The following is a 14,537-nucleotide window of genomic DNA, read 5'->3' as shown; positions in this document are numbered from 1 at the left end:
CTAGCTAGTATAGCCTGGACCCCATGTGACTTCACCTTCTCCATCAGCCTACCTTATCTAACACTTTACTGGAATATGTTACACCTTTTTTATTTTCTCATAGCTGTACACGAGTCCCATTTAAGTATATATCCATTTCTTTTCTGAAGGTTACTGTTAGATTCATTTCCACTACCCTTTCAGTTGGAGCATTCCAGATCACAACACACAATACTCAACTCACCTCTGAATTTTTTTAAAATTAATGACCTCAGATCTGTGCCTTTTAGAAAGCTTTCACCCTACCATTTCTATTCATGATTTTGAACACTTCTGTTAAATGTTTGTGGCACTGTCAGTCACGTCTTGTCTCTGAGTCAGCACCTTCAGCTTCAAGTCTCAATCCAGGTCTTGATGACCAAGAAAGGTGCATTCATAATAAGGCCATGATGTGGAGATGCCGGTGTTGGATTGGGGTGGATAAAGTTAAAAATCACACAACACCAGTTTATAGCCCAACAGGTTTATTTGGAAGCAGTAGCTTTTGGAGCACTGGTCCTGCATCATGTAGCTGTGGAGCAGGGTCAAAAGACATAGAATATATATCACAGTGTCTTGCAACTGAAATAATATATTGAACAAACCTGGATTGCTGTTAAGTGTTTCAGCTTGTAGAATGGGTTGCATTTATTAATATATAAATCCCAGAACTTCTTTCAAGTCACATTCTCAAGACAACTTAGGATTTTATGTGTGCCTTTTGAACAAAATAGAATGTATGTGTAATTAGAATTCTGCAAATGCTAATTCACCCCATAGACTTATGTGGAGAGAGAGAGTGTGTATGGGGGAGAGTGTTGTGCTTGTAAGTGTGCATGCATGTCAGAGTGTGTGTTTGCGTGTGTTAATATGGACTAGGCCAGAATAATCAAAACATCTAAAGCAAGAAGCCCAGACCATAACTTTGCAATTTGTTACGGTTGACTGTACAGTGAAAATTATTCGGAGTAAGATAACTAGGATGACTGACACGTTTTAAAACAAAGATTTAACACAAAGAACAGAATAAAGAACTCCAACAGAACTCATTCTATCGAAATTTGACTTAATTATGCTGTTCCAGATTTACACAACAGTCCTAGTAAGCAAATGCCCTGAAAGACCAGTTAAAAAAAAGGAATAGGTGCTTACAGATTGAAGTTAGAAGGGCAGAAGGAGAGACAGAATTATCACACAGCTTACTGCTGAACTCCCAACTAGTTCTGAACTAAACTGCTAGAGAGCTGACCACTCCAATTTCATTATACAGGTCACTTCTAAAACATGACCACTTTAGCCTGAAGTCTCATCTGTTTACATATAAACAGAAAGGCATCTCAATACCCTTTAATCTCTGTACCAAATTAGTCATCTCTGAACCGGGAGTGGTTTACGACCCCTCTGAACAAAAACAAGGACACAGTATCCTTGAGAAAAGGAACAGCTTCTAGAAAAAAAGGGATCAGCTTTGTGACACCTCCCCCTTAAAAATATCAACTATCAATATCAAAAGATGGCTTGATTTTTTAAAACCCTTCAAAAACAAACTGGTTAGTATTCTAAAACACACATATACACTACCCTAAATGCACACTTCCAACCATTCATAACCATGTGCAAATTCAGGCTATGGTACAGCCGCCACCAAACGCCTCCATATATCATTCGCACCTCGATAACGCTTCGGCAAACATGTTGTCGTAACCTGCCACATGCACTACTGTCAAAATGAATGGTTGCAATAACAAGCTCCATTTAAACAGTCTGGCATTTTTGTCCTTAAATCTTTCCACAGGTATCAGTGGGTTGTGATCAGAGTATACGATTGTCTCAGGTGCATTGCTGGTAAGATAAATACTGAAATGTTGTAATGCCAACACCAAGCTTAAAGTCTCTTTCTGCACCGTTGAAAATTTCTGGTGATGAACGTTCAACTTCCTGGAAAAATACCCACTGGGTCTTTCTAACCCTCTCGTCATTCTCCTGCAGGAGCACCGTACCGACACCCACATCGCTGGCATCGAAAGCCACTTTGAAAGGCTTCATGTAATCCGATGTGGCTAATACTGGGGCAGTGGTTAACCCAGTTTTTAGGGTATCAAATGCCTTTTGACAGTCCGCTGTCCATTAAAACATCTTCCCCCTTTTTAACAATTCAATGAGTGGAGCAGCCACACTGCTAAAGTTCGGCACAAACTTTTGGTAAAATCCACTCAATCCCAGGAAGCATGGTACTGCATTTTTTTGTTGACGGTATGAGAAATTTCCCAATTACTTTCGTTTTTGCATCCTGTGGGGCCATTTGTCCACGTCCAATAACATGGCCCAGCAAAGTGACCCGGGCTTTGGCAAATTCACTTTTAGCTGGGTTTGCTACCAAGCCTGCCTTCCAAAACCGATTGAACAAGTCCAATAAATGCTGTAAATGTTCCTTCTACAAGTGACTAAAAATCATCAGGTCATCAATATACACCCCACAGTTGGGTAATCCAGCAATGACATGATTAGTTAGTCTCTGAAATGTGGCTGGAGCATTTTTCATACCAAATGGCAAGACTTTGAACTGATGTAGTCAGGAGTGTGGTGCTGGAAAAGCACAGCAGGTCAGGCAGCATCTTAGTAGCAGGAGAATTGACGTTTCCGGCATAAGCCCGTCATCAGGAATGAGGCTTGTCGGCCGGGGTGGGGGGGAGGGGGCTGAGAGATAAGTGGGAGGTGGGGTGGAACTAGAGGGAAGGTAGCTGAGAGTGCAATAGATAGATGATGGTGAGGGAGAAGGTGATAGGTCGGAGAGGAAGGTGGAGTGGATAGATGGGAAAGTTAATGGACAGGTCAATAGGGTGGTGCCGAGTTAGAGGCTGGGGACTAGAATAATGTGGGGGTGGGGGAATTGAGGAAACTGTTGAAATCCATGTTTATCCCATGTGGTTGCAGGGTCCCAAGGTGGAATATGAGGCGTTCTTCCTCTAGGCGTCGGGTGGTAATGGTTTGGTGGTGGAAGAGGCCCAGGACCTGCATGGCCTTGATGGAGCGGGAGGGGGAGTTTGAAGGGTTTGGCCATGGGATGGTGGGGTTGGTTAGAGCAGGTGTCCCAGAGATGTTAGCTGAAACGATCCGCAAGAAGGCTTCCTGTCACCCTGACATAGAGGAGACCATATCAGGTGCAAAAGATACAATAGATGATGTTGGTGGAGGTACAGGTAAATTTCTGTCGGATGTGGAAGAATCCTTTGGGGCCTTGGACGGAGGTGAGGGGAGTGGTGTGGGTGCAGGTTTTGCACTTTCTGACGTGGCAAGGGCAGGTGCTGGAAGTGGGGTTTGGGTTGGTGCAGGGGCGTGGACCTGATGCTGGGAGTGAGGTGTGGGCTGGTGGGGTGTGGCCTGGTGATGGGCGTGAGGAGTGGGATGTGGTACCAGTGGGGGGGGGGGGGGTCGGGGAAGTGGAGTGTGGGCTGGTGGAGGGATGCCAGGAGTGGGGTGTGGGCTGGTGAGGGGTCAGGGGAATGGGGTGTGGGCTGTTAGGATGCGGGGCTTGAGGAGTGGCATGTAGGTTGGTGTGGGGGCTTTGAACTCATACAGTCCATTTGGCGTCACGAAAGCTGAAATTGCCTTTGCTCTGACCGAGGTACTTGCCAATAGCCTCTGAGCAGGTCCACTTAGAAATATCAGTTGTCCCTATCAACATACCTTTTGAGCATTTTCACATGACACACTTGGTGAGATTTCTTCCTGTCTGGAGTCGTTATTAAGTAGTTCACCTCAATCAATTTCCTCCAGATTTGATAGGGCCCACTAAACATTGCTTTTAAAGGCTCACCTGTTATTGGAAGTAACACCAATACTTCCTGTTTCATTGTATGCTGATACTTTTAAATGTTATCTAGCCAACTCTGCAGCTCTATTTTCTTCATTCCCTAAAATTTGACACGTCGTCCAAATGGGCGGTCTCTGAATTCTGACTTATTAATTTCTCTTTAATAAATGTTAAAGGCCCTCTTACTTCTCAAAAATAAATTCAAAGGGACTGAATCCCCAATGTCCTTGGGGAGTTTTTGATACTGCTGTTGCGGAGGTTTTAAACTAATGTGGCAGGGGACTGGGAACCAGAAGAGAAAACAAGTAGACAGTGAGGTGGAGACTGCAGACTGAAAGAATCATGAAGATAGCATTAATAAAGGGAAGAGTAGGCAGAGAGCAGGTGAGCACAAAAGAACTGCGACCTGAAATGCATCTACAATAATGCAAGGAGTATATTGTGTAAGGCAGATGATCTTCGGACTTGGGTTGGTGCCTAGGAGTATGACATTATTGCAATCACAGAGACTTGGTTGAAGGAAGGGCATGATGATTGGGAACTGAATGTTGCAGGATATAGACGTTTCAGACAGGACAGGGAGGGAAGTAAAAGAGGGGGTGGAGTTGCATTGATGGTCAGAGATGATATTACAGCTGTGCTAAAGGACGACACGATGTCGGTCTTGGGTAGAGGCATTATGGGTGGAGCTGAGAAATAAGGGTGCAGTTACACTGTTGGGGCTGTATGTGAGGTAAAAGAATGTGAGGTGAGAATGTGAGGTAAAAGAACAAATAGGTAAATAGATTATGAATAGATGTAAAGGCAATAGGGTAGTGGTGATGGGAGATTTTAATTTTCCCAACATTGACTGGGATACACTTTGCGTGAGGTCTGGATGGAGTAGAATTTGTACGAAGCATGCAGGAGAGTTTCCTAGTGCAGTATGTTAATAGTCCGACGAGGGAAGGGGCCATATTGGACGTGGTACTGGGGAACGAGCCGGGACAAGTGGTAGAAGTTGCGGTGGGGGATTTCTTTAGGAACAGTGACCACAATTCTGTAAATTTTACAATACTCGTAGATAAAGAAGAAAGTGGTCCTAAGGGAAGAGTATTAAACTGGGCCAAGGCCAATTATATCAAAATTAGGCAGGAGCTGGGAAATGTGGATTGGAAGGGAAGTCCACATTTGAGATGTGGGAGGTTTTAAAGATAGGTTAACGGCAGTGCAGGATAGGCATGTCCCGTTGAAGGCAAAGGATAGGAAGGGCAAGATTCATGAACCATGGATGACAGAAGAAATTATACGACTAGCCATGAGGAAAAGGGAAGCGTACATAAGGTCTAGGCAGCTGAGGACAGAACGGGCCCTGGAGGAATATCGGAAGAGTAGGACAAGTCTTAAACAAGGAATCAAGTGGGCTAAAAGGGGTAATAAAATAGCTTTAGCGAGCAGAATTAAGGAAAATCCCAAAGCATTTTATCTTTACATAAGGAGCCAGTGGGTAACTAGAGAAAGGATTGGTCCACTGAAAGATAATGAAGGAAGGCTGTGTGACGAACCTGAGAGAATGGGTGAGATTCTGAATGATTACTCTGCATCAGTATTCACTGAGGAGAGGAACATGCTGAATCTTGAGATTAGAGATAGAAGTTTGATTAGTCTGGTTCACATTGGCATGAATGGGGAAGATGTGTTGGGTATGCTAGAGGTTATTAAATTGGACAAATCCCCAGGACCAGATGGGATCTATCCCAGGTTGCTGAGGGAGGCGAGAGAGGAAATAGCTGGGGCCCTGACAGATATCTTTGTGGCATTCGTAAATGCAGGTGAGGTGCCAGAGCACTGGAAGGTTGCTCATGTTGTCCCCCTATACAAGAAGGGTAGTAGGGATATTCCGGGTAACTACAGACCAGTGAGCATGATGTCGGTGGTGGGGAAGTTGCTGGAGAGGGTACTGAGGGATAGGATCTATTTATATTTGGAAAGGAATGAACTTATTGGTGATGGGCAATATGGTTTTGTGCGGGAGAGATCGTGCCTTACCAACTTGATAGAGTTCTTTGAGGAAGTGACCAAGTTGTTAGATGAAAGAAGGGCTGTTGATGTCATATACATGGACTTTAGTAAGACGTTTGATAAGGTTCCCCATTGTAGACTAATCGAGAAAGTGAAGTCATATGGTGTTCTAGCTAGGTCGATAAAGAACAGGTTGAGCAACAGGAGACCGAGAGTAGTAGTTGAAGGGGGTTTCTTGAAATGGAGAAAGGTGACCAGTGGTGTTCCACAGGGGTCAATATTGGAGCCACTGTTGTTTGTAATATACATAAATGATCTAGAAGAGGACACTGTTGGTATGATCAACAAGTTTGCAGATGACACAAAGATTGATGGAGTGGCAGAAAGCATAAGGGACTGTCAGAGAATACAGGAGGATATACATAGACTGGAGAGTTGGGCGGAAAAGTGGCAGATGGATTTCAATCCAGACAAATGTGAGGTGATGCAGTTAGGCAAGTCTAATTCTAAAGTGAATTATATAGTACACAGAAGAGCCTTTGGAAAAGTTGATGGGCAGAGAGATCTGGGAGTGCAGGTACATTGTACCCTGAAGGTTGCTGCACAGGTGGATAGAGTGGTCAAGAAAGCATATAGTATGCTTGCCTTCATTGGATGGGGTATTGAGTATAAGAGCTGGCAAGTCATGTTAAAATTTACAAGACATTGGTTCGGCCGCATTTAGACTACTGTGTACAGTTCTGGGTGCCACATTACCAAAAGGATGTGGATGCTTTGGAGAGGATGCAGAGAAGGTTTAGGAGGATGTGGCCTGGTATGGAAGGTGTTAGCTATGAAGAGAGGTTGAGTAGGTTAGGTTTGTTTTCACTAGAAAAAAGGAGATGAGCGGGGGGGGGGGGCGACCTGATTGAGGTTTACAAAATCATGAAGGGTATAGACAGGGTGGATAGAGACAAGCTTTTGCCCAGGGTGAAAAATTCAATAACCAGAGGTCATGCTTTCAAAGTGAGAGGTGGAAAGTTTAAGGGGGATATACGTGGTAAGTACTTCACACAGAGGGTGGTGGGCATTTGGAACACGTTGTTCCTGGGCTGTAAAGTTTCTTTGTTCTGTTCTTTGGATTTAGTTGATTCATTTGGTGTGAACTCTCTTATCTCAATCATCTGGATAGTCCTCTCCATAAGCCCACAACATGGTCTTTAGTGATTGATGCCATCTCTCTAGTGTTCCCTGTGATTCCAGATGGTATGCAGTAGATTTGAATTGCTTTATTCCCAAGATATCCATAACCTCCTTGAATAATTTGGATGTGAAGTTTGATCCATGATCTGACTGGTGGTCCATATCTAGTTAAAAAAAATTAAGTAATTCTTCTAAAATCCTTTTTGGTGTAATGTTGCACAATGGGATTGCCTCTGGAAATCTAGTCGACACATCCATTATTGTTAATAAATACTTATTCCCACTTCTTGCTTGAGATAGGGGACCTACACAATCATTCAAGATCTTATGAAAGATTCCTCAAATGCTGGAATAGGTATTAAAGATATATATTTTATTACTACCTGTGGTTTTCAGATTAGCTGGCATGTATGACACATCTGTTAAAATTCAGCTACATCCTTGTGTCATCCAGGCCAGTAAAAATGTCTTTGTATTTTAGTCTGTGTTTTCCTCACTCCTAAATGACCTCCAAGTGGTAGCACATGCAACACTCACAGCATCTCCTTCCTATACCCTACTGGCAAACAGTTTGATGTAACACTGCCCATTTCTTATCTGCTTGAGTGTGTGATGGCCTTAATTGCCTCATTAAGACATCATTTGTTAAGTAATAACACACATTTTGATATAACTATTTTAAGTTCTAATCTTTCTGCTGTAACTCGAACAGCTTAGCAGAGCTAAAATACTTGCATGTTTACCTATTTGCTCCTTTTCTGTCCCAGTTATCTGGTCAAAAAAAGTCTCGGATAAAGCTATGCCTTATCTGTGCCCCTTGATCTCTCTTGCTTCAACTTTTCCTCTGTGATCTTGCGATCATACAACCAGAGAAAATTCCTGAATAAAGATCGTTCCTTTCTTCAGTTGCCTGCATCTCCACTGGCTTTTCAAACAGAATAGGCAGCACACCTACTGGTGAATCAGCTATATCATTTGCAAGGACAAAATGTATTCCTGGAGCTGAGAGTTCGTCCAGTACTCCTACCACAAATTCTCCACTGTTCTCTGGACTCTCTAGCCTCACTTTACATAATTGAGTGCTTTTTGTCTCACCATGAATTTCTGTTACCAGTACCTTTTCTGACAATAGGAGTACATATCTCTTCATCCTTCGGCATTACAGACTGAGAGGATCTTGTGTCCCTTCTTTACCTGCTATTCCTGGTCTATGTGAATAAACTTTACGCGTGCATTAAGCAAATCTGATATTTCCTCCGTAACCAACCTCTGACCATCTTGTACATTCTGATGCAGTGGTCTAACATCCCTTGTGCTTTTTACTACTAGTCCAACAAAACTCCCAGGCTTGTCTGGTTTTTCTCCATCTGGCTTTCTCCTAGCCCACCAACACTGTGATTTCGTGTGGCCATTTTATTACAATGAAAACACCGGAGCTTTTTAACTTCTGTGTCCCCCTCAAGAGTTTCATTTTTACCCTGTGGTAAGTTCTCCTTATGATCTTCACTGAGATCTAACTTTCCCTATCCACATGAAGATTTTTCTTTGCCCCAGTTTCTATCCCTCATGGACTGAAAGTGATTCTGGAAGCCAAACCATGTTTTATGGACTAGCTCATAATCCTCAGCTGCTAACCTTGCTGTTTTAACTCTGCTCTTCCACATGAGTTCAGGCAGTGAATTTTTGAATTCCTCCAAAATAATTACCTCTCTAAGGGCATCATAGGTTTGTTTGATTCTTAAAGCTCTTATCCATCTCTCGAAATTACTCTGATCCTTTCAAACTCACTGTAGGTTTGACCTGGATCTCTCCTTAGATTACTGAAATGTTGTCTATAGGCTTCTGGCATAAGCTCATATGCACTTAAAATGGCTTTTTCACCTCCTCATACTCCCCACATACCTCCTCTGATAGACCTTACTAGCCCTACTGACAAGTTTTGTTTAGATCAACAAAACCCACATTACCACTAGCCACTGCATTTGTTTAGCCACCTTTTCAAATGAAATGAAAAAGGCTTCCACATCCTTCTCAACAAATTTAGGCAATGCATGAAAATACTTAAGCAGTTTCTCACTAGGCTTCTGACTACCAGGGTCTTGCTCCTCCTCACTCTCTTCCTCACTAAGCCTACCTCAGCCTTTATCTCCAGCCTTTTAAGCTGACTTTCCTTTTTAGGTGTCAGTTTTTGAAGTTCAAAAGCTCTCTTTTTCTTTCTCTTCTGCTGCTCTCTCTTTTTCTCTCTGTTCTGTTGCTCTTCATTTTCTCTCTTCCGCTTTATATCGTAACTCAAACTGTTTCATTTCTGCTGCCCTTTCCATATCTCTCACCTCCAACTTAAGCTGCTCCATTTGCAATCAAATTCCTGCCATTTCTAGAGATTCTGATGATTTCTCCAGCAAGTTTAAATGCTGAACTACTTCTGTAATTATCTCTGCTTTCCTCACAGAAGTGGCAGGTCCAATTCCAGCTTGGTCTTATTCACCTTTTGCAAAACTTCCAAAATCACTGCATCCACATCCAGAAAACTTTTGGCGACTGAAAGAATCATTACTATCCCAAGCTTTGTCTACCCAACCAAACCAACACCTGAAATAAAGACACTAGCACCTACCACTCGCTGTTTAATATCCCACAAAGTGCCCCCAGTTTGTTATGGATCCAGCCGAACCACTCAAAACATTCTTAAGCAGGCAGCCCAGACCATAACTTTGCAGTTTGTTTCAGTAAGCGTACAGTGAAAATTACCTGGAGTAAGGCAGCTAGGATGTCTACCAGATTTTAAAACAGACAAAAATATATTCACAGAATTACACAATTGAACACAAAGAACAGAATAAAGAACCCCTACAGAACTCAGATTATTCAAACTAAACTTAATTATACTGTTCCGGATATACACAACATTCCCAATAAGCAACCCCCACTTAAAGACTAGTTTAAAAAAATGGAACAGAAGCTTACAAGTTGAAGTTAGAAGGGCAGAAGGAGAGAGAGAGTTTCCAAACAGCTCACTGTTAAACCCCCAACCAGCTCTGAACTGAACTGCTAGAGAGCTGACTGCTCCCCTTTCATTATACAGGTCACTCCTAAATTATGACCACTTTGGCCTGAAGTCTCATCTGTTAACATATAAACAAAAAGGCGTCTCAATACCCCCAACACAAAGCATGATAATGAAGATGGCAATGCATACTTTCTATAACGGAGACTGATTATACATTTTCTAGAACAGAGATCCAAGTGGTACACATGTTCTGTAATATAAACTGTGATATTCATGTTCTGAGATTGAGATACTGATGTACACTTCCGTAATGCAGGTTGTGACAGATATGATTGAAACTGAAGATGCTAAAAAAAAGTTCAATATTGAATTATCTGATGCATAGTTCTGTAATATAACATATAATGTAAACAATTTAGAAAACATAAGATCCATACCTTCTATGATGAGGAAGGAGATATAATACAGACAATGAAATACATGTTTTATAAAGTACCCTGGCACTGAAACTCTCTAAATGTTGCTGGTATTCATTGTCCACTGCACAATCCTGAGTGGGGATCCATTGCGATTAGTCATGTCTTCCGCTATTCTTGTTACTTTACTGATGGATTCCAGTTTTTTATTTAAGGGGTTTCAGTACATTCACAATGGCTTCTTCTTCAGCCCAAACACTCCGATCATCAGAATGATTTCAATACATGCTGGAAGAGCACTAAAAGACAAGCAGAACCACTATATTATATCACAGTAAAAATTCTTCAACGTACAAACATTTTATGTTACACAATCTAGACAAAAACACGAGAGTTATCAATGAGAAGCTTATGTCTCTGTGCACTAATGCAGCAATACCAAGTCATGATTCTGTTGTCAAAGAAGTTCCCTGTACCTTGTGCACCATTGAGTTAGTACAGGGTCGACAATAAGGTGTTAGCACACATGTGTACACAGTGCTGATTATTTGGGTAGGCTTTCGCGTTGGGTGTCCTCAATGCTGTGATTGATGTGTGTTAGTTCACCTAGATCAAGATCCATGTGCTTAGGCATACCCAGCAATGTGTCAGGTGTGATCTGGTACAATATAAGAAATATTTCGATATAAAAAGTGTTTTTCATAACTTCAGTACCTCAAAGTGGTTAACAGCTAATGAAATTGATTGAAGGCTAAATATTAGCCAGATGACCAGATCTCCCTTGCTGTTCCATCAAATCATGCCAAAGGACTTTTAGGAGCAGATGGGACCTCAGTTTACTGTATAATCTGAAACACTGCACTCCCTCTCAGAGTGCAAACTTTATTTTGTGCCAAAATGTTGATAACATTAAGCATGACTGTTGGGCATGGGAGCAAGCTCAGCGTGGTGAAGAGTGTATAATTTATAACATACTATCCTTTATTGGAATTTCAATTTCAAAATAGAGACAGATGAGTGTTGGTTACTTCAGAGAAGGGTTTGCTTTAACAAAAAAAAATCTGAATCCTTCTGGAACAGTGACTAAATTCAGCTCTGTATGTGGGCAGAAGAGTACAGGGATGGAGAAAGGAAGATCAGTGTGTGTTACAAAGGACGTAGAACTAGGAGTAGGCTATTCAGCCCTTCTAGTTTTCTCTGCTGTGTTGTACAAAGAACAGAGAAAATTTACAGCCCAGGAACAGGTCCTTCGACCCTCCAAGCCTGAGCCAATCCAAATCCACTGTCTAAACCTGTCGCCCAATTACTAAGCATCTGTATCCCTCTGCTCCCCAGCGACTCATGCATCTGACCAAACACATCTTAAATGAATCTACCATGCCTGCCTCTACTACCTCTGCTGGCAACACGCTCTAGGCACTTACCACCCTCTGTATAAAGTACTTGCCATGTGCATCCTCCTTAAACATTTCACCTTGCACCTTGAATGTGTGACATCTCATTATTATATTTTTTTAGATTACTTACAGTGTGGGAACAGGCCCTTCAGCCCAACAAGTCCACACCGACACCCAGACCTATTCCCCTACACCTAACACTACGGGCAATTTAGCATGGCCAATTCACCTAACCTGCACATTTTTGGACTGTGGGAGGAAACCGGAGCACCCGGAGGAAACTCATGCAGACACAGGGAGAACATGCAAACTCCACACAGTCAGTCGCCTGAGGCGGTAATTGAATCCAGGTCTCTGGACTTGTGAGGCAGCAGTGCTAACCACTGTACCACCATGCCGCCCATTAATTATTGAATCCCTCACCCTGGGAAAAAGCTCATCTCTACCCACCCTGTCTATACCCTTTATAATTTTGTAGACCTCAATCAGGTCCCCCCTCAATCTCCTTTTTTCTAATGAAAACAATCCTAACCTACTCAACCTTTCTTCATAGCTGGCACCTTCCATACCAGGCAACATCCTCGTAAGCCTTCTCTGCACACTGTCCAAAGCGTTCATATCCTTTTGGTAATGTGGCGACCAGAACTGTACACAGTATTCTAAATGCGGCCCAATCAATGTCTTGTACAATTTTAACATGACCTGCAGCTCTGATACTTAATATCCTTCTATCCACCTAAGCAGCAACCATCAGGGTACAATGGACCTGAACTCCCAGATCTCTCTGCCCATCAACTTTTCCCAAGGCTCTTCTGTGTACTATATAATTCACTTTAGAATTAGACTTCCCAAAATGTATCACCTCATATTTGCCTGGATTGAACTCCATCTACCACTTCTCCGCCCAGCCCTCCAGTCCATCTATATTCTCCTGCATTCTTTGACAGTCCCTTATGCTTTCTGCTATTCCAACAGTCTTTGTGTCATGTGCAAACTTGCTGATCATACCAACAATGCCCTCTTCTAGAACAACAGTGGCCCCGATACTGATCCCTGTGGAACACCACTCCTTTTCTCCATTTTGAGAAACTCCCTTCTCTGTCTCCTGTTGCTCAACCAGTTCTTTATCCACTTAGTTTGTCTTTGTAGTTTTTGATCTGGAGAGGAAAGCTGCTGATAATTCTGCCATCAAACCATATTCTGTGTGAATGAAAGAAGAGGCATTATTATGAATGGTTCTGTGTCAATACCTGGGTCTATTTTGAGCTTGTGCCCTGCAGGTTAATGTGTCTATCTATATGGGTACTCCTGACTAGCTGCTTCTAGATTTATCATGATTGGACTTTTAGACTGGTGGTGAGCCTACAGCAGCTTAGGTGAGTGCGATATGTATTCATTTTTGATTTTTATCTCTGAACTGGTAATGATTCCAATTATATTTATTGCCATATATCCATCTTGCAGACAATTAATATAGGACAGAAATTAAATGAAAATGAATCATTGATACCTGCAGAAGCTAAAGATATACCAGTAGGTCCAACACTCCCATTTCTCAAAGACAAAAAAGGAAAGACAGATGCAAGCACTGCAATGTGCTGCAACAGCTGAAGCACAACTCAGGAAAAAAATTAATACAGAGACTGTAGCAGACAGAACCAAGACAGGCAGACACAGAACAGTCTTACTTTCATTCTAATCCACTTCCTAAATGTGTGGAGACATTATTGCACAAATGCATCTTCATTCTCCTGAATGATAATCATTCCTCATATCCTATCCTTCAAAGAAAACTCTGCCAAATGGTTGTTGTAATGATACTGCTGCACATTCTGCCCTATCCTTTTCACACTTTATCCCTACAACCTCAGACTTTCGAATCTATAATTCACGTGATGGTGTGAAGAAAAGCAGTTAAATGCCTTTTTAGCTCTTTAAATGCATTACCTTCTGGTTGTGAAGGCAACACTATCTTTTTAAGTTTTGAAAATTCCAAGACTGAAGGAGGAGGGATAAACTTACACGACACAAAAGCAAGTCTTAACAAATTCAGTCAGATGACAAAAGTGATGAAGAAAGATTTGGTCTTAGAAGATCTTGAAGTAGAAACGGTATTCTGGAAATTAGGACTAACAAATGTCACAAAACAACTCAGAGTAATTTCTGCTTTCTCCTCAAATCCCTTGATGTCTTCAAAATCAAACAATTTATCTTTTTCTTAAAACATATTCAGTGATTGGCCTCCCTAGCCTTTTGTAGTAGAAATTCACAATCTCAGTCTTAAATGGTCTACCCTGTATCATGAGACTAATTCCCTTATTCTAGACTCTCCTTACCAAGGGGAACATCCTCCCTGCATCTAGTTAATCTAGCCCTGTTAGAATTTTATGTTTCAATCAGATCCCTCTCACCTCACTGTACTGTCTAGTCCAATCAATATCTTTATTGCAAAGTCCTGCCAATCCCAGTATCAGCCTAGTGAACGTTCACTCTAGGCAAGTATATCTTTTCTTAGGTAGGGAGAGCAAAACTGCACACAATACTCAAGCCTTACAGTAAGACATCCCTACATTTATGAACTTGAGTCCTCTGCAATGAAGGCCAACATATCATTTGTCTTTTTAATTGATTCTTGTACCTACCAGACTATTTTCATTGACTGGTGTACAAGAATACCCAGATCCCTTTGTACATCCACATTT

At 41.9% G+C, this 14,537-nt stretch overlaps 1 protein-coding gene across 1 annotated transcript in view; it reads right to left on the bottom strand.

Moving 5' to 3' along the window:
- Nucleotides 1-486: 486 nt before the first annotated feature.
- tmem107l (transmembrane protein 107 like) overlaps nt 487-14,537 on the bottom strand; it is a 51,319-nt gene continuing 37,268 nt past the window's right edge. Inside the window, exon 6 of the mRNA XM_060846690.1 lies at nt 487-10,737. Coding sequence (XP_060702673.1) covers nt 10,668-10,737 — 70 coding nt within the window. The 3' untranslated portion in view covers nt 487-10,667. The remainder of the gene's footprint in view (nt 10,738-14,537) is intronic.

The sequence above is a fragment of the Hemiscyllium ocellatum genome, chromosome 29, assembly GCF_020745735.1.
Source record: "Hemiscyllium ocellatum isolate sHemOce1 chromosome 29, sHemOce1.pat.X.cur, whole genome shotgun sequence".
NCBI lineage: Eukaryota > Metazoa > Chordata > Chondrichthyes > Orectolobiformes > Hemiscylliidae > Hemiscyllium > Hemiscyllium ocellatum.
Note: the sequence above shows the minus strand (reverse complement) of the source record. Positions and strands in the feature narration are given on the sequence as shown.